The 19,801-nt window shown below is 43.5% G+C and overlaps 1 protein-coding gene across 7 annotated transcripts in view; it reads left to right on the top strand.

Annotated features, from left to right (window-relative positions):
* Positions 1-19,801, top strand: part of SPHKAP (SPHK1 interactor, AKAP domain containing) — a 110,997-nt gene that overhangs the window by 38,234 nt on the left and 52,962 nt on the right. For all 7 annotated transcript variants that reach the window (XM_054040022.1, XM_054040021.1, XM_054040017.1 and 4 more), the window contains exon 3: positions 8,383-8,493. In XM_054040022.1, the coding sequence (XP_053895997.1) occupies positions 8,383-8,493 (111 nt within the window). The remainder of the gene's footprint in view (positions 1-8,382; positions 8,494-19,801) is intronic.

The following is a 19,801-nucleotide window of genomic DNA, read 5'->3' as shown; positions in this document are numbered from 1 at the left end:
ACATGTGACCTTTTCAAACATTAATTCAGGAGCATTACCTACAATCAGCATGTGCTTTCACTTAAAATGGTTCCCTAAAAGGGGATGGAAGAACCATGTGGTGACCCAGTAGCAGAGGGTTGGGTATGAGTGGAGCTTTGGGTCCCCAGCTCACTTTTTTGGGTTATTAAATTAATAAATGTTGCCACAAGCCACAGCTATTTTGTCAATAAAGGTGGGAAGCCACCCTTGGGGAATTTGGGGGGAGGGAGGGGCAGGTGGGGAAGGAGGAGGAGTATATCCTAAAGCCCTAATTAGACCCTTGTTAGAAGACAAGTCAGGGGAGCACTGGCTGTTGTTAAAGAATAAGAATAGCTCTTATCCAGTGCTTATGTATATACAGATGGGGCTACTGATGTATGGAAAGTTGAAATAACTGGCCCCAGATCACTCATCAAGTCTGTGGCAGAGCACCGTCAGGCCTTCCGACTCCAAGTTCCACACACTGTCCCCTAGGTTCTGAAAGAGGGGCTGTGTTATGGGGAAGAAAGATCCAAAGTGATTAAATCTGAAATCACATTAGCCATGATTTTAAAGAAAATTCAAAAAGAAAGTATGTCAGTTTACCTCTTGCTGGGATGTTTAAGCTCAAAGAGGCAATTTCAGATGCACAGGAGAGTATCTCTGACAAGCGTTAGAACTTTAGTTCCTGAGGACTAGAAGTTGTGGAAGTGGAAGAATTCTATGACCTATTACATAAGATACAAAAAATTTTAAAACAATGTATCTTGAAGAAAGACTTAGAAAATAGGAATAGAAAGTCAGGTATGTGTACACTGCAATTAAACACCTACAGCTGGCCCATGTCAGCTGACTTGGGCTTGTAGGGCTTTGGGGCTGTACATTTGCAGTGTAGACAGTTGGGATCATCTGGCGCTCGAGCTGACACAGGCCAGCCACAGGTGTTTAATTGCAGTGTGCACATACCCATTAATTGCTGTAATTTCTGTTGTCTCTGCAAAGGAGAATATGATTGACTTTGCCTTAGATTTTACTGAGTAATTTATAGATAAAGATAGTGTCCTTTTCCCAACTACTTCTAGCTTTGAGCAGGATCATAGAGTTCCCTTGGGTTACTCTGTATTGGTAACAGTCTAAGATCTAGAGTGGTGACAGTTTTAAAATAGAGAGGTTCCAGGGGGCAGAAACATTTTTTCAACAGCAATAAGATCTCTTTATTTCAAGATTTCAGCACAAATATATAAAAAAATGACCAACACTTTGCAAAGGCAAGAGGAGACATGCTTCTGTGGCATACATGATGTTTTAGTTTATGCATCTAGTCTGAGTTAATTATGGTAGCAGGACTCTATTTTCACTGAGGCAGAAGGTATGATATTTATCGAGTGCAGAGTCAATGAACTGGTAAACAAGAGTAGGCAGCATTCCCCCAAGGAAAGGACTGTTTTAAAATTCAAGGCTTTGCCATTCTCGGTACAAAGTCTTTGGTCACATTGGCATATTTGTGATCACTAAACACACTTGTGGTTTGAAGGTATTTGTCATAGATCTGTATTCCAAGGTCTGGATAGTCTGCTAGAGATTAGCATGTGGAGGGCCCCCTCCACAAACTAGTTATTCCCCTTTTCTGCATGGTAGAGAGAAGGACCAATATTTCAAAGGTACCATTCCACTCTAACTGGTCCAATGTGAATGCCCCTCCATAGGTGTCTGTAGACAAGAGGCCTTGCGGAAGGCACTGTACTTCATGGCACTATGGTTTCTGTGTGGAGATTTATGTGGGAGTTAATATAGATAGCTATATTAGCCGGCTGCATAGGTCAGTATTATGATTGCTGGCTTATGGTAGTAAAGGTTATGGGCCCAGTCCCCATAGGGTAATAATAAATAGTCTTCTGACTTCCCTCTGCAGCTTCATCGGGACCTAGCCAGTGGTAGCTTGGTTCTGTGAAGGAATCGTTGCACAGTTTTCCCCTTATCCACTTCTAATGGATTGTCCCCTAGAAAGATGATCTGGGCTCATTTTGTGGTTTGCACAATTTGCTTTTCTCAGTAAATATTTTGATAGAGTGAATTCTCACTTCTGCCATAGAATAGTAGTGCTGGGCTTTAGGCAGATTAACATGTTCCTTTCCTTTGCTTAGTCCCACCATCCTCACTCTGTTTCTAGTTACATCTTGTAATTGAACTGTGGTGCTTATTGCCACAGGAATTGTTGAGGCCAAGAATTTAAGATTCAGAAAAAGGATCGGACATTTATATGGATAAAGACTATCCAAAGTTGTCGTAATTAATTATATCACATTTTGGAAGGACATTAAATCTTGTGCTTGAGGCTTAAGCCAATCTCTATTAGAAATCAGGATGAGACCTAATGTGGGAGAAAATTATTTCACAAATGCCTACCACTGGGTTTTCATATCTTCCTCTGAATCATCTGGTGTTGGCCACTGTCAGAGACAGGGTAGTGGACTAAATGAACCTTGGATCTGATCCAGAATGGCAGTTCCTATGTTCCTAGTTAATTACTGGACCATTAGTAATTGCCCCTAAATGTAGTTAAACTTTTTTTACCCTCTTATCCCAACCTCCCCCTTGCATTTTCCTCATCTCACCCATATTCTGCTGCTTGTATTAATTATTCTTTTATCCAATTTATTTTCTTTGCTTTTCTGAAGAAATTTGTATTTTGGAAAAGCAGACCGACCACTTTTTGATCTTAGGAAAGGATATCTGCTTTCTGTGACTTTATCCCAGAAAAACTGGCCTTAGAGGGCACAAGGAATGTTTCTCTATGGATTTAAGGTTCCTTAAACTTTAGGAACAGGTATTTTGAAGGCCAGGATTTGTTGTGAAGTTTGGACACACTTACTTCTTCTTCTTCCCCCTTTCCTGGACAGACCAACTATTTGGCCTCTTTTGACATAGAGGTAGCTCTTAGTTTACCTTCTTCTCTCTACTATAAACATATTAGGAAGTGTTAGCTGTTGTTTTCAAAAACCAATATCAAATGGAAAGAATGAAGTTAATATCCCTGTGTTTTGGTATCCAGGAACCTTTTATGTAAATATATATTTTTCCTGAAGAACTTGAATGGATTGCTAAATATAGTGTCCAGTATTCAGATGTAAAATCAGCACTTGCACCTCGGAGGAGCAGTCCATAAAGCCTGTACATACCCCCAGCTCACTGGGTCTGACTCCTCAATGCCTTACACCTAGTGTAATCATTTACAGCTGTGTGAAGGAGACAGTCTGTGTCCAAATTCAGAATGGGAGCATTTTACACCTGTTAAGCGTGTGCTATGTGTATGCAAGTGACTATCAAGAGTGCAAGAAAAGCAGTGGTGAATCAGGCTCAGAGGATTTTAATTTTAATCATCTAATTTAAAATGTAACATCTTTGAGATTGTGACCACATCATAGCCACAGTGTACAGCACTGAGCACAAGGAAGACTACTACTCTCTTCAATAAAATGAAGGTGAATAATAACTAGGGTTACCATTCGTCCGGATTTACCCGGACATGTCCTCCTTTTTGTGCTAAAAATAGCGTCCGGGGGGAATTTGTAAAGCACTCACAATGTCCGGGATTTCCCCCCTCCCCCGGAGCGGCTGGGAGGGCTGCAGGAAAGTCCCGGGCTGGACTCCGGAGCAGCTGGAGAGGAGCTCCGCCCTGCATTCTGAGCAAGTGTCTCAGCACAAAGTGCAGCCCTCCCCTTTTGCAACTGGGAGCGGTTTCTGCCATGCAGGGTAGCAAAACGGGAGCGAGAGCACTTTGTGCTGATACAAGGGCAGCTCTCCCCTGCAACCCGGTCCGGACCTCGGACCGGGTTTTGTTGTGCAGGGCCAGGGACCGGGTTTTGTTGTGCTGGGGAGCTCAGCCACGTGTCCGGCTCGCATAGAGCCCAACACCCTGTTCTGAGCAGCAGGGTAAGGGGGGCAGGAGAAGGGGCAGGGAGGTTCTGGAGGGGGCAGTCAAGAAACAGGGGGGGGGCTTTTGGGGGGGAGTGGAGAAAGTTTTGGGCAGTCAGGGTACAGGTAGGGGGTAGGGTCCTGGTGGGCAGTTGGGGGGGGGTCTTAGGAGGGGGCAGTTAGGGGACAAGGAACAGGGAGTCTTAGGTAGGGGGTGGGGTTCTGGAGGGCAGTTAGGAGCAGGGGTCCCAGGAGGGGGCAGTCAGGGGACAAGGAGCGGGGGGGGTAGGGGGCTGGGAGTTCTGGGGGGGAGCTGTCAGGGGGCAGGAGTGGGGAGAGGGATCGGAGCAGTCAGGGGACAGGGAGCAGAGGGGTTTAGATGGGTTGGGAGTTCTGGGGGGGGCTGTCAGGGGGCAGGAGTGCGGAGAGGGATCGGAGCAGTCAGGGGACAGGGAGCAGAGGGGTTTAGATGGGTTGGGAGTTCTGGGGGGGGGCTGTCAGGGGGCAGGAGTGCGGAGAGGGATCGGAGCAGTCAGGGGACAGGGAGCAGAGGGGTTTAGATGGGTTGGGAGTTCTGGGGGGGGGGCTGTCAGGGGGTGGGGAGTGGTTGGATGGGGCGTGGGAGTCCCAGGGGTCTGTCTGGGGGTGGGGGTGTGGATAAAGGTTGGGGCAGTCAGGGGACAAGAGGCAGGGAGGCTTAGATAGTCCTGGGGGGCAGTTAGGGGCAGGGGTCCCAGGAGGGGGTAGTCAGGGGACAAGGAACGGGGGGAGGGTTGGGAGGTCAGGGGGGGCGGGAAGTGGGAGGGGCAGGGGCGGGGCTAGGGCGGGGCTCCTCCCGTCCTCTTTTTTGCTCGCTGAAATATGGTAACCCTATAATAACCATCACTTGATCTCTCAACAGGGTTGCACCTGCTCACATAAAGGACTGAATTTGGCTCTCAGAGTCTAGTTATCAAAGGCAGTTTTGTAGTAGTTCCTCACCTCTATCTGCCCCAAGTCAAACAAGTCAACAGAGCCTCCTCCGTAGACAGCAGCTACTATAGGCCCATATCAATTAAGAGTATGGGGCCTCCGTGCTGCACCCATACAGAGCCCCCCTGAAGTCACTGGGGCTCATGTGGGTGCAACAGGCTGCCTGCTTTCTAACAAGTGCATGATATTGGCCACAGGTAGGAGTTCTGGTAGTGTGGTGTCATACTGCCCAAGAATATTTCAGTGAGGCTGTTGTGGACACATGGGAAGCATTCCAGGGACCATTCACAACATATGGAGGGGAAATTTTACTTAAGCAAAGCATAGTCCTGAAAACCTCCCAACCTACATGGAGACCACCTTCTAGTTGATACTTAGTGAATGTTGTCAGTTGAGTGGCATTTGGAATTGCTTGTTACCAAGTCATTTTTGTAATGGAATTATTGATTTATTTGCAATACAGATAAGCACAGTGCATCACAGAGAAGGATTTTGCTTTTGACTCTCTCCAGGGTGACTTTTTGTAAACAAACATACAGCATACTCACCATATCCACTAGTACGGTACCTGCCTACTATCTTCTTTTTGTCTTTAGTGGGACGTCAGTATAAAAGGCTGCACAATAGTGACAGAGGCTATTAGAGCTCAGAGATAGCTCTTGTTTGCCTCTTAAAGTGTATTATTAGAGCAGAATTCGCAAGGTTCCTACACAATAAGATTGAGAGTCAAGCACTGTTTTATAATTTTATCCCAGCACAGTGATAAAGCAAGCTACTTGCATTTTGATTACTTTAAACATGGTAGTAAATGTATGGTTTTAAAACATGGCACTTTATTATTTCATAAACAAGAGTGAGGAAAAGTTAGTGCATAGTTTATGTTATGCAAGAATTGTAAGAAATCAGAATGAAACATAAATCCATTTCACAGATATGCTTTCCGATATCCCTACAGGGTGAAGATGATTAACCACACAAGGTGGTTTATAACTAGTGTCACTGCTCTTGCTATTCTTATTCCTGCAGTTGTCTAATCCTTTTTAAAGTATTAAGGCCAAATCACCCTTTTCCATGGAAGAATCTGCAGATGGGGAAGTGTACCAGGTTGCTCTACATGCATGCTCTAGTATAGGCATTTTCTATGTGAAGGATTCTTCCCACACTATGCCCCTGTATTCTGCTGCAGCATTATATAAAGGATGAGGAAGGACCTCAGCCAGCTGGGGAGAACTCCTTGGTGCAAGCAGTGTGCAAAACTGATGTAGACAGCTGTACTCAGGCTCCTCAAAAGCACCATTGTAGGAGTGTAGCTAGAGATGAAAGGAGAGTTCCCATAGGTCATGTCACCAGGATGATTGACAGCTCCATCTTGTGGAGCAGCACTAGCAGTGCAGGCACCAGCCCCAAATCCAGAGAGTGCAAAGGCATTTTAGAGCCACCTTTGCCCCAACTCTACCTGAGCTGTGTATTGTGTGCTGTACCTCCAGGACTGAGAACAACAGAAATGTGGTGGTGGCCTAGAATAACAATTCAGCCGTATTTTAAAGGTAATTGAAAAGTCTGCTCTCATTATTATGTGCAAGGCTGGCCACATTTAAAGCATGGGCAAAAAAATCATCCATCCTGCTACTCAGAAATCCTAGCCTATTTTAAATAGTAATAAAATGTTTACACAGATAGAAGCCACCACCACCCTCCTGTGCTGTGGGAGAAATGGAGCCAGGCAGTTTATGGATAGTCTGTGCATAGATGACGAACATATGAAAAATTGTCATGAGAATTCTCCAGTGCATGTGATATCTTTGTGTTCTTGCTAATGAATTTTAGGTTGTTTTGTGTCTGTTTCCTCCTATATTTCACCTATAAAATCCAGAGTATTCATGTAAAACAAGTGCTCACAACAGTTATCTCAACCCTTCCTGCTAAACAGAGTTTTATTATGTTGCCAGGAAGTTCTCATAGGTATTGTATGCATAAGGAATGCAGTATCTCTAGTATGAGATCAATCTTCCCAAGGAAGTTCTATGGCTGCTATTACTGCAATTTCTGAATGCCTCAGTCTTCAATGTATTTATCCTTTCCACACCTCTGGGAAGTAGGAAAGGGCTATTATCCCCATTTTACAGATTGGGAACTGAGGCACAGAATGACTAACTGTCTTGTCCAAGATAACATAGACTTCCTATGGCAGAGTGAGAAATAGGACTCAGGTCTCCTGCATCCCAGGCTACTACCCATGCTACAGGACCGTTCTTTTTCCCTAGATGGAGCATGTATCATGTGGTTTGTTCCTTTCCCATCCCATGGAAGGGTGACTGGAGATCCCACACATTTTCAGCCACTCCCCCCAGTTTATGTTAGGACACTTTCTGCAGCTGGCCAATAAGCTTACTGTGGTATCAGTCCACCTATTTTCAAATATAGCTATTTTGGCCCACACAAATTGTGAAGCAAATGAGAACATACTCCTAAACACATACTGGTACAATTCTTTGGTGCAATCAGCATGTGTAATGTGAGTCACAGTTTCAAAACAATTTCAGTCTTACAAATTTGAGGCATTTCAATAAAATATGTCATGCTACATTCAGAAAGAAAATACCCTTTTTTGTTATGCTAAGTGTAATAGCTTGCAAATCTGTTTTAGTAATGAAAATAAAGAAATCTCTGCTATATTATGTATCAAAAAGATTATTTGGCTCTGTTGAACATTGTGTTTCATATTTGTCAAGGAATATCAACATAAGGAATTAAATTAATTCTAGAGGCTGCACCACCCACCTTGTAAGACTGGCTTTGACTCTTTCCAGTCTACAGACATTGTAAGTGGCCTTTAGTGACAGGGCAAAGATAGGCAGAAGAGGCACAATCACTTGGTCTTTACTTTGCCAAAACTCCTAATGGAGACCAGGGGTCTGAGTAAGGGCTGCAGTGTTGAACTCATAAGGGGAACTCTTACTCTTATTGGAGTCAATGGCAAAACCCTCACTGACTTCAACAGACACAGGAGTGAGTTCAATACTGACTAAAATGTTACCCAACTACTTCCAACTTCCTAAGTGAGCACTCAGATATGAAAATGATATGCATGCTTCTGGCAGCCTCCAGCCCTGAGACTGCCGGTAGAATTAAAATGGTATGTTACTTCCCTGTAAAGGCCTTTTTACCAAATTCATTTTTTGCTATTTATGTCCACCAGTTTAAAGCCCCCGCATCTGTATTCCAATAAAAATGTGGGGTTTTGATAGTCAAAAAATATCTTCAAATATCTTCAAGGCCTTTCACTTCTGAAGTGAACATGATATGATGTTGGGGGAGGTGTAAATTTCTATAATCTCATTTTGATTGAGTATACATTTTTTCCAAAAGGAACAAAAGTCTCAATATTGTCCCAAATGAAACTCACTAGCAAGACTCCCATTGACTTAAAGGGGTGCAAGTCCAGGCCATTATTTCAAGCGAATTAGAACTAAGTAAATTCATCTATTTTAACAGGTTCTCTGCAGCAACAGTCTACTAGAGTCAACTGACTACTGGCTACAGAATCAGAGGACACCATGCCGAATTGGCTTTGTGGAAGACAAATCAGAAAACAAATGTGCTTCAGTAAGTACACAGAAGCTTTACACTTATGTGGGGAAAAGTGAGGGAAGGGAGTTGTCTCAATGAAGACACAAATTAATCAGCCATTTAAAAAAAAAATCACTGCATGGTAGCAGAAAAAAAAATTTAATTAGTTACTTAACCTAAAACTGGAAATCCTAAATTTCAATCTGGATTAAGACAGTTAAACAAACAGGCAAAGCAATACTGGTATAGATTTTTATACAGTAGACACCGAAAAGATCACTTTGGAAGTTTGCCTACAGACTTAGGCCCATCAGTATTGGCTCATATAGTCCGCAGCAGAAAGACAAGGACAAAAAATAAGCATACAGAGAATTCTTCCATGTTTTAAATGAAATTTCCATCTCACTATTGTAGGTGCTAATGCAATTAACAAGTCACAAGTGCCTTTTGGTTAAAAGTGTGTATGAATAAATCAGAGTTGTTTGTGCCTTTTCATGCTATCTACATGTACTCAAATGTGTGTACTTTGATGTAATTACAATAGTTACTTTTGATATCAAATGGTACCCAGAAGGGTTGTTAATCTATACTGAAAATGCAATTTGATCATTGTCAGCTATGTTCCAATGAGCCAAAAGGTTTTGCAACAGAAAAGAACAATGGGGGTACTGGTCCTCCAATAGAAACTAAAGACTAGTTCAGAGATGGTAATGAGAACGTACTGGAATTCACACTCGGGTGCAGAGATCTCATTGTAGCTTGTTACATCAGATGCAGACAAAAGGCGGGGCAGAGGGGTAAGCTGAAGCATAGTGCCTCAGAGGTGGTGACTGGAGGCTTTTTTGCTTGCATAGAGCAAATGCAGCATACTGAGGAGCTGCACTGATTATATTCTAAAATTGCAGGGACACTTCCCCCCCAGCAGCAAGTGCAGAGCGGGAAACCGGGCCTGGCCATCCCCTGCAGTGCACCTGATCTGAGGAGTGTGTAGGCACACCAGCACTCTGTCTGGCCCTCTTATGCTCAGTACTAGCTGCAGCCTTTTGGATGCTCTCTATACTTATTTATAGGGTGCATCTTGCAGAGGAGAATCCCTGGAAAAAAAGAGAGGGCCTAAGATGGAGTCCATGTGATATGAGCTTTTAGGCTCTGCAAGAGGTAATTTAAGATCATGTTCAGATCAGAGAAGTCAAGGCCCAGTTCACTGTTGCCCTGCAACTTAAGCTATCATTCATACCAGTGCAAAATCAGCCTAACACTACCAATCAGAATGCATTAGATGTAGGGTACTAGTGAATTGGTCCCTTTGAATCTGCTTGGGAGAGGTTAATGACTGATTTTCAGTGAGGCTGGGTACCAAAATTCCCAGATTCATACAGCCATATTCCCTGTCCTTCACACCCTTCCACAAGCAAGAAGGGCATAGGATTTGGGGTGTAGTTGTAGCGGTCAGTCCCAGGATATTAGAGAGGCAAGGTGGGGGAGACAGGCTTTCAAGCCAGAGATTTTGAAGAAGAGCCTGTGTGGCTCAAAAGCTTGTCTCTCTCACCAACAGAAATTGGTTCAATAAAAGATATTACCTCACCCACCTTGTCTCAGTCTTTGGAGGCATATTAAATTTTAGAATTGCAGCTTAAGTGCTATTGACTGAATAGAGCACTAAACATGCTTACCTCTTATGTTCTTTATCATCTATAAGAGCAGGAAGATCAAAACCATCCTCTTTTTTGTCAGATACTTTCAGTACATTCACCTTTAGTGCAAAGAGTTCTTGATTTATCATAAGCACTTGGTATTACAAGAAGCATTCTAAAAATATGACTTGTGGTCCCTGTAGCAGGGTGGTTACCCCCTTCCTGCCTGGAAGGGCTTAAAACAGCCCTGGCAGAGGGTTGCAGTTCTAAAAGCTGGGCTGATTGGGGAAGTCCACAGCTGGGCCACACCCCAATCAGGCCTCAGCTGGTCCTATATAAGAGGCAGGGAGCTAGGCACTCAGCAGTCTCTCTGTGTGTTCAGAGAGAGAAGGGCCTGGCTGTAGGGACCTAGAGGTAGGGTACCTGAGTGGAGCAGGGCTGGGGAGCTCCAGCCTGGATAGCCCCAGGCTGTGGCCTAGTAGGGGGCCAAGGGATACTGGGGGTTGCAGAGGGCAGCCCATGGGTAGGCTAAGGTAGCAGGTCCAAACCCAACCTTACCTGTGATGAGTGGCCTATACTGCTGTCTGCCCCAGGAAGTGGGAGCTAGTTGGTGACTGGCAGTGGCCTTATTCTGAGGCAAGATAGGGATAGTGTGTGTGGGGGTGTTCCCTGGGGAGGGGAGACCCTAAGACTGGGGTTACTGTCAGGGGATAGCACCCCAGATAACAGGGCACTGGGGTCCAGGGAGGGACACAGGGGCCAGAGGACAGGTGGATCATTGGCCTGCAGGGGGCACTCTAGGATGCTGGAAGAGCTAATTCCCAGAGATGACAAGCAGGAGGTTCCACAGGGGTGAGTCCACTCCTCTATAGTCCCAAAGCAGTAAACGTTGTTGAATGCTCCTGCTACTTAAATAAAGCTGTTAAATGCTTGGCTCTTCACATTTCTAGTTTTGACATTTTTCTTCAGGTAACTTCTTTTCAACTATTTCTGTGGAAGAAGAGTTGTCCAATATTTATCTTTGCTAGGTCTGAGTGAGAAGACTAGATACTGTATCTTTTCACTGCAAGATTTTCTTTTTCCTAGCCAGATTGAGAGATGATGTAGGAAAATAGCAACCACATGGTTGCTTGACACACATACACAGGCCATCATAATGCTGTGCGCTATAAAAGCACTTTTGATCTGCAAATGAAAATAATTTTATTTAATCCTGATCAGTCAGCTGTAAGGGAAGTAAGCATTCCTGTCCCAAGTTTACAAATGAGAAAGCAGAAGCAGAGAGATTAAGGGACATTTGTTTAGAGGTCCTGTGTCAGAACCAGAGTTACAGATCAGTAATTCATGGTTCTCAGTCCCAGGCCCAATCCTGTCAGGTGCTGAATGCCCACAACTTGCACTGAAGACCATTCCATGCTAAGGGTCTGATCCTACAAGGTACTGAGTTCCCTCAACTCCCATTTCAGTCAAGGGGAGTTGGGCTTTCAGCATCTCAGAACTGGCCCCTAAGAAACACATCATTTTAGGGTAAGTCCACACTGCAAAAAAAAGCCCTGCAGCAGCGAGTCTCAAAGTCTGGGGCAGCTGACTGGGGATTGCCGTAGGGGGCTAAAAATAGCAGTGTAGACTTTCCCACTCAGGCAGGAGCCTGGGCTCTGAGACCATCTTCTTCACTATGCAAGCCCGAGTCGGTTGACCCAGCCTCTGAGACTCTCTGCTGCATTTTTTGTTTTGTTTTGCTTTGCTTTTGGTGTGTAGCTGTCCCTTTGGAGTAATAGAAACTCATTGCAATTCTGCTGTTCCTGGGAGGGGACACCCCACCAAAGCTCTCATGTGAACATGCAACTGCACCAGAGTTGCTACCGCAGCCTTGAAGCTGCAAGGGCCCAATCCCTCCTTTCTTGGGAGGAAGCTGTTAGGATCCTTCAGCCCTGCCCTGCTCCTCTTATGGCAAACTCTCACCCACCCTGCATGACAGGTCCCCCTAGAGAACAGAGGCATAACCCTTGCCTCCTTCCCTCCCATCTCTGCACAGAAGAAGCTTTGCAGCTTGCAAAATAGAATCTGGGTGGCTAGCTGATATTCTTCTCCAAGAAAAATGGAGAAGGGGGGAAAAAGCAATTCCACTCAGTTGTGGTTTGATTGTTTAAAACAGCTACCCTTTAAATAATCCTCATTATTCTTCTAATTATTAGACATGGAAACAATTTTATATCAGGAGGGACCAATTGTATATACCTAATTTTAGAAGCTCTTTCAAATACAATAGTTAATGCTAGAAAACAAAAGCAAAAGCTTATTTCTGTGATGGCCCAGAATCTTAGGTCAGTTTAGAAGGTGGCATTAAATCTTGCTACTGAAATGTTTTAGTTATGATGCTGATATAAGCAGAATTGAAGTTTTGTTCATATACCTGATTGACATAATCCTAAAAAAGCATAGGCCAGAGTTTCAAACATGGGTGCCTAAAGTTAGGCAACCAATTTAGGTGCCCATGTATGGGTATCTAACTTTAGGCAACCATTTTCCAAAGTTTTTGTCTTAGTCTTAAAACTTTGAAGCGGGGCAGAGAATTCATTGTGTTTGTTTAAGGTGCCCTCACCACTGAGTTACCTCAACAAGATTGTGTTTGGTCCTACAGAGGTGCACCAGGGTGATGAGTGAACACAACAAAACTGCACTTGCATGCAAGGATTGAGCATGATCCCAGCACACATGCCAAAGGAGTGCAAAGAATCTCGCCTTGTGCCGCTGGCATGGTAGACATTCCAAAAATAGTGGAGGACTTGGGGAGTGGAACAGACATGAGGATGCCCTCCTCCATGTCCTCCATTAATAAGTGGAGCAGATCCTACTTAGGAGAGGGTACATACTACCCTATTTCAAAGGGGGGAGGAGAAGCTGCTCTTCCCAGTGCTCCAAGAGGTACTGTGTCTGCTTTAAGCACACTGCCTTTGGAAGCTCCCACTAGGGCAATGTCCCACTGAATGCAGTGGTTTGTGTCTGTAAAACCACTATGGTCTTTTGCATTTAATACACTCCTGTTATTGTTTGCTTTTACCAAAGGCAGCCAGTAATATTTTTACCTATTGAGTATTCAACTTTCCTTTGAATGAATGAGTTTCCATTTTAGATGTATGTGGTCTATTGTGACTGGTGGTTGTTAATACCCACAATTCATATCAAAATCGTCTTCCATGAATATTTGTTGCTGTCATTACATCCCACTATGGATTAGCACAGTTAGTACAAATAAAAATAGATGTGTGGCTGCCCTACATATGCTGGCAAGTACATTAACATTAATCTTTTTAACTAAACTGTGACAGGCTTCCTGCTCATAGAGAGGTAATAAGAAAGATAAAACAGAATTGGTCGTTCTGATATATGTGGGACCCCATTATTTTTTAAAGTGAGTTAAAAAAAGGGCCATTATGTTGTGGAAATAATTGCTCGTGTCCTACCTAAAATTGTGATCCAGCCCTGACCATATTCACATGTACATGTAGCTAGCTCAGAGCTTTCATCAACAAAAGAATATTTAAATGTGGAATAATTTTTATAAAATCCCAACACTTCATGTTCAGCTCTGTTATGGACATATTTTCAAGATTTTTGAATTGTATAAGAATCTAGTCTGTAATCTAAAGATTTGAAATTACAGCTTACATTTTTCCTTTACTAGATATGTGCTTCAAATCCAAGCACTCACAATTTTGACTGAGTGTAATAGGAGTAGCAGACGCCCAGCATTTTTGAGGCTCAGAAACCCAACATAGTCATTGCTAATGTAGCAATATGTATTTTCAATTCTAATGTAGTAATTAAATATGTAATTAGTGTAATTGAAAAGTGACTTTACCAAGAACTGTTCCAGAGAATTGTCTAATGCTGCATGGAAAAGAGAGATATATCAAACACTCACTTATGCCCGTCACCCCAATCGGGGTATGGGCCGCCAACCACAGATCTCCAGAGTCCTCTATCCTGGGCCATTTGCTCTAACTGATCCAGGTATAGCCCATTTTTATGCTAATAGCCTCAAGGTCGCGTCGCCAGGTGTTTCTTGGACGGCCTCTTTTCCGCTTGCCTTGGGGATTCCACCGCAATGCCTGTCTAGTGATGTTGGTTGGCTGCTTGCATAGTGTGTGTCCTATCCAGCCCCACCTTCTCCTTCTAATTTCTTCCTCTGCTGGAAGCTGACGGGTCCTCTCCAAGAGGTAGATGTTGCTGATACATATCAAAAGGTTATATAAATAAGAAGCTGGCATTTTGGAGCTTCAGCTACAGAACCCAAGTGAGATCGTCCACTCCAGAAGCCTTCGTACACTACATCTATAAAACCTTTATGCAACACACCACATCTCTAGATTATTTAAAGTAGAAATGTACATCTTCCCTATGTAGAAACTGGTCCACTCTCAACCAACTAACTGAATTGTAATATGAGACAATGCTGTTGACACACCTGGACTGTTGTGTATTTACTTTATTTAGGTCAAGGGCACCAGGGAATGAACTGTTCAAGGATTCATTCACAATACACAGAGGCCCCCTTCTGCAATGTGATCTCCTTAGCAGACCACACTACATAACATGCTGCTGGAGCTTCCTTTTGGTTCTAGGCATATAGGGTTGTTCATAACCTGAATGGCTCTCTAAGATCAAAAGACAGTGTCTAATACTCCTTTCTTTCTGGCTTATGTCTGTTCTGAACATGGATTCAAAGGTTCTCTCAGGGATTCAAAGGCTGTGTCACGTGCTTCATTAATCTGCTTCCACCCCTAAACTGACCATCACTATGATGCAGATCCACCTCAAAACTTTCACACAAAGGTTTTTTTTCCTTACTCTATATGAGAGATCGCAAACTCTTCTGTGGACCAGTGTTGTAAACACTAGGAGGTCTGCTGATTCCTAGAGTACTCTGTACCAGGTACCCTTGTTTAAGCTTGTTTCCATCAAGCTATCATTTGCTTTGAAAATTTGTGTAGGAGGCTTATGCAATTGCAAAATAAATGGAACCCTGCAGGCTGCCTGTCTAAATCCAGGCTTGCCTAACTTGAACCTTGCATAAGTGGTCAAAACATCTGTGAGCAAACAAGGTGTGTAGATAGCCATTGGAGAATCTGTTCGTTATGATCATCTGCAATGGTTTGTGTGTACAAGAATCACAGCTAGAAGTAAATCACTGCTGTCCATTCTCTGGTTATATGGTGACTTTTCCTTCAGCTGAACGCTAGACAACCAATGGACTTAAATTACTTCACATAACTTCATGCTGAAGTCCATTGTTGTGGTCCTGTAGAATAGGATGTAGTGGAAGTTCATAGAAAACTGGGGAGGGCAAACTACAGTCCGCGGGCTGGATTCGGCCCGCAGGATTGCCAGCCCTGTGGCGCAGTGTGCTGCTCCTGGAACAGGGGGGGGGCAGAGGGCTTCGTGTGCTGCCCTCGCCTGCAGGCACCGCCCGCCGTGGCTCCCATTGGCCAGGAACAGGAAACTGCATCCAATGGGAGCTTCGGGGGTGGTACACACAGGCGATGGCAATGCACGGCAGAGCAGCCTGCCCCGCCCCGCCCCACCCCACCCCCAGGAGCCACAGCCGGACATGCCGGCCACTTGCGGGAGGAGCACGGGCCAGGGCAGGGAGCCTGCCTTAGCCCCGCTGCACGCCGCTGCCATCCCGGAGCCACTCGAGGTATGTGATGCCAGGCTGGAGCCTACACCCCAACCCCCTGCCCTGAGCCCCCAACCCCCTGCTGCACCCCAACGCCCTGCCCTGAGCTCCCTCCCACACTCTGCACCCCCTCCTGCTGCCCCAGTCCTACGTTCATGGCCCTGCATGCAATTTCCCCACCCAGATATGGCCCTCAGGCCAAAAAGTTTGTCCACCCTTGATATAAAATCTTTCATCTTTAAAGAAAAATTTGAACAATAGCACTGACACTAAATTAAACCTAGCTTGATCAATGGTGATTTGTTTTGTAATGGTTTCCAAATGGATTAGAAATAAAGTAATATGTAGCCTTGCCATAATGTTGAATTTTAGCAGTGTAAATTAGAAAGTAACTAATTACAGAAAGCCCTTTTTTTTGGCAAGGAATGAAGATCTAATCAAAAGCTGTCATACAATAAAATATATGGATTCATTGGGTGCATCTTGTGAATGAGCAGCTCACAATACTATACAAATATACTGAACTTTAATGAGAGTGTCTATAATGTTGCTGACTTGAAAAGCTTAATGAGCTCTGTTTAACCACACACCTCTTTCCCTCTGTGTTGTGGTGATATCGAGCTGATAAAGGGCATTTGTCAAAACACCTTTGACCACTCTACCATCTTCCTCTGCAGGACTACATTTAATATTACCAACCTTGGAACAGCTTCCAAACAAACCCTGTTTAGAGAAAAAAACTTGAAGGGTTTCCCACTCTCTCTCCATCTCCCGCCTCCACGACGTAAATTACACTGACTGCAGACCTGGGATGGATAATTTGCAGTGCTGAACCTGCAATTGGTTTGTTATATCTTTAAGAAGGAAGCAAGCTGCTTCTAGCCCTGGAAGCTCCTGAAACATAGGACCTTAATATCATAACATTATGTTGAGGAAAGATATTTTAGGAAACTTGTTGGAGGTTTCTAAACCATTAGTTGGAATTTTTCTACCTACCTTCAAGGCCTGAACGGTTAGATTCCTGAATCTAAGGGCTTTACTACCAAAGGGACACAAAATAATCTCAACAGTATTTCTAAGAACTCTCCACATTATTTCTAAATAGGTTTTTAAAAACAGAGGGAGATGGAGGTCTAAAACAAGATATATGATGCTATTGTGCAAAGGATTAATCAGTGCTCATTTATCATAAGCTGCATAAATCACATATGATTTTCCCACTTGAAGTAATGAGGCTTTCTACAGCTACCATTTATTTATTCGTTAAATTGTCTTGCCAGAGAAACATTCCCCTTCTCTTCCCAAACATAGGCCAGTGTGTTTTTCCAATGGCGGGTGAGAGGATTCCAGTGTAGGTAAAATTAAGCCCTGGACCAGGGACTACTTTTCTATACATAAAACATTCTATATTTAAAGTCAGGTATTTTCTGGCCCTGCAGGACTAGAAACAGAAGCTGTATACCATTGGGAGAGAGGGGTTGGAAACATTTCCCTATAATCCCCCCCCCCCATCTCCCAGTACTCCTTTCTAAACGTGGAAAAAAGAGGTAACAGACTTTAAAGTCATGACACAATGTATAGAAAAGCTCTTTTTAAAGTCATTTTAAGTGTATTTATGGCTCCCTCAGAGACCTATATGGTCAGACAGGTCACTCAGATACCTGGCTTTATAGGTGGCTAGTTGTGGGAACAGTTTCAGTACAATGTTTAAAAATGTAACCATTCCTGAAACAGTTTTTCTGCAACATATACTGAATACACAGACTACATGATGGTGTAGGCAGTTTAAACTGTTTAGCAGTACTCTTTCGGGAGTGAATTTTCAATTCATCCAGGTTTTTGCCATTAGGAACGGAAGTAGTACACCCCTCCAATAGTGATGCTGAAAAAATGTTTATATATACACTACATCATCATGTGTGTATATAATTTCAGGTGTGTACATAGACACATGTGAATGGTAAAAGATATTATGGATACTTTCGGGCAGCAATATTCAGAAAAATTCTTGTGTGTAATCTATATTGTTCATAGCCAAAGAAGCCATTTTCTTGTGGTATTTTTAAATGAAAATTAACAGTTTGGTAAAATGGGAAAAATCCACTTTGTGTATTTGTAGAGTATGCAGCTCTGTTTAGGCAGCCCTAAATTTTATGCACTTGTACAGCTTTACTCCTACAATTTGGTATCTAGACCGGGAATTAGGAGAGTGTGTTTATTTTACCTTTCACTCCCATGGTTATTTGAGCATCTTACACAGCAGCATTATGTCTTTCACAAAATGAAATCCAGCCTTTGTTTTCCAGACCTAAGCCGTAATTACTAGGGGTATTTTTAGCCCTATCTTACTATTCAGTTTGACAAATACCTTAATTATATCTTGACAAGGAATAGAAATCAACAGCTGAGGGCTCAGTTGTGGCATAAAACCACAGTCCTGTCTTGGAAGATGTTGTCACACTGTCTCAGTAGAAGCTCTGGGAAGCAAAGTGCCTCCTAGATCGCCCAGGGAGCAGACCACTCTTAAATAGGGTGCACGGTGAGGGTACACCCTTCCATAATCAGTGTGGGAAGATAGAACCACCAATCCCATTCCATCCCATCATTCCTCCTCACTGATTCTGCCGATCTTTTAAAGATAATTTTAAGTGTATTTATAGCTCCCTCGGAGACCTATACGATCAGACAGGTCACTCAGACACCTGGCTTTATAGGTAGCGGGTTGTGGGGACAGTTTCAGTACAATGTTTAAAAATGTAACCATTCCTGAAACAGTTTTTCTGCAACATATACTGAGTACACAGACTACATAATGGTGTAGGCAGTTTAAGTGGTTTAGCAGTACTCTTTTGGGAGTGAATTTTCAATTCATCCAAGTTTTTGCCATTAGGAACGGAAGTAATACACCCCTCCAATAGTGATGCTGAAAAAATGTTTATATATACACTACATCATGTGTGTATATAATTTCAGGTGTGTAAAGAAACACCAGATATTCCCATGAATCATTTGCTGTATGAGGATTAAGTGATTCACTGAAATCTCTGGAGTTTCTTTACCCATGGTCCAGTTATACTTTGTGTTGAAAGTATATGGAAAAACATCTTCAGCACAAAGGGAAGTGTTCATGCCATTATATAGAACACTGGTAAAGAACTCATCTGGAATACTGTGTGCAATTCTGGTCTTCCATGTTCAAGAAAGATTAATTCAAACTGGAACAGCTGCACAGAAGGGCTACGAGGAATGGAAAACCTACTTTATGAGAGAAGACTCAAAGAGCTTGGCTTGTTTAGCCTAGCCAAAAGAAGGCTGCGGGGAGATATGATTGCTCTCTATAAATACCAGAAAGATAAAATACCAGGGAGGAAGAGGCATTATTTAAGTTAAGCACCAATGTGGACACAAGAATAAATGGACATAAACTGGCCATCAACAAATTTAGGCTTGAAATTAGATGAAGGTTTCTAACCATCAGACGAGTGAAGTTCTGGAACAGACTTCCAAGGGAAGCTGGAGGGGAGGGAACCTAACTGGCTTCAAGACTGAGCTTGATAAGTTTATGGAGGGGATGGTATGATGAGACTGCCTACAATGGCATGTAGTGAATCTGTGACTGCTAGCAGCAAATATCTCCAATCGCTGGTGACGGGACACCAGATGGGGAGGGCTCTGAGTTACTACAGAGAATTCTTTCCCAGGTGTCTAGCTGGTGGGTCTTGCCCACATGCTCAGGGTCTAACTGATCACCGTATTTGGGGCCAGGAAGGAATTTTCTCCCTGGTCAGATTGGCAGAGACCCTGGGGGTTTTCCCCTTCTTCTGCAGGATGGGGCACAGGTCACTTGCAGGTATAAACTAGTTGTAAATGGCAGATTCTCTGTAACTTTAAGTAACTCAGCCAGAGGTTACAGGTCTAATACAGGAGTGGGTAGGTGAGGTTCTGTGACCTGCAATGTGCAGGAGGTCAGACTAGATGATCACGATAGTCCCTTCTGACCTTAAAGTCTATGAGTTAAGATCTTCTTCCT

Source organism: Malaclemys terrapin, chromosome 9, assembly GCF_027887155.1.
Source record: "Malaclemys terrapin pileata isolate rMalTer1 chromosome 9, rMalTer1.hap1, whole genome shotgun sequence".
NCBI classification, from domain to species: Eukaryota; Metazoa; Chordata; order Testudines; family Emydidae; genus Malaclemys; species Malaclemys terrapin.
Note: the sequence above shows the minus strand (reverse complement) of the source record. Positions and strands in the feature narration are given on the sequence as shown.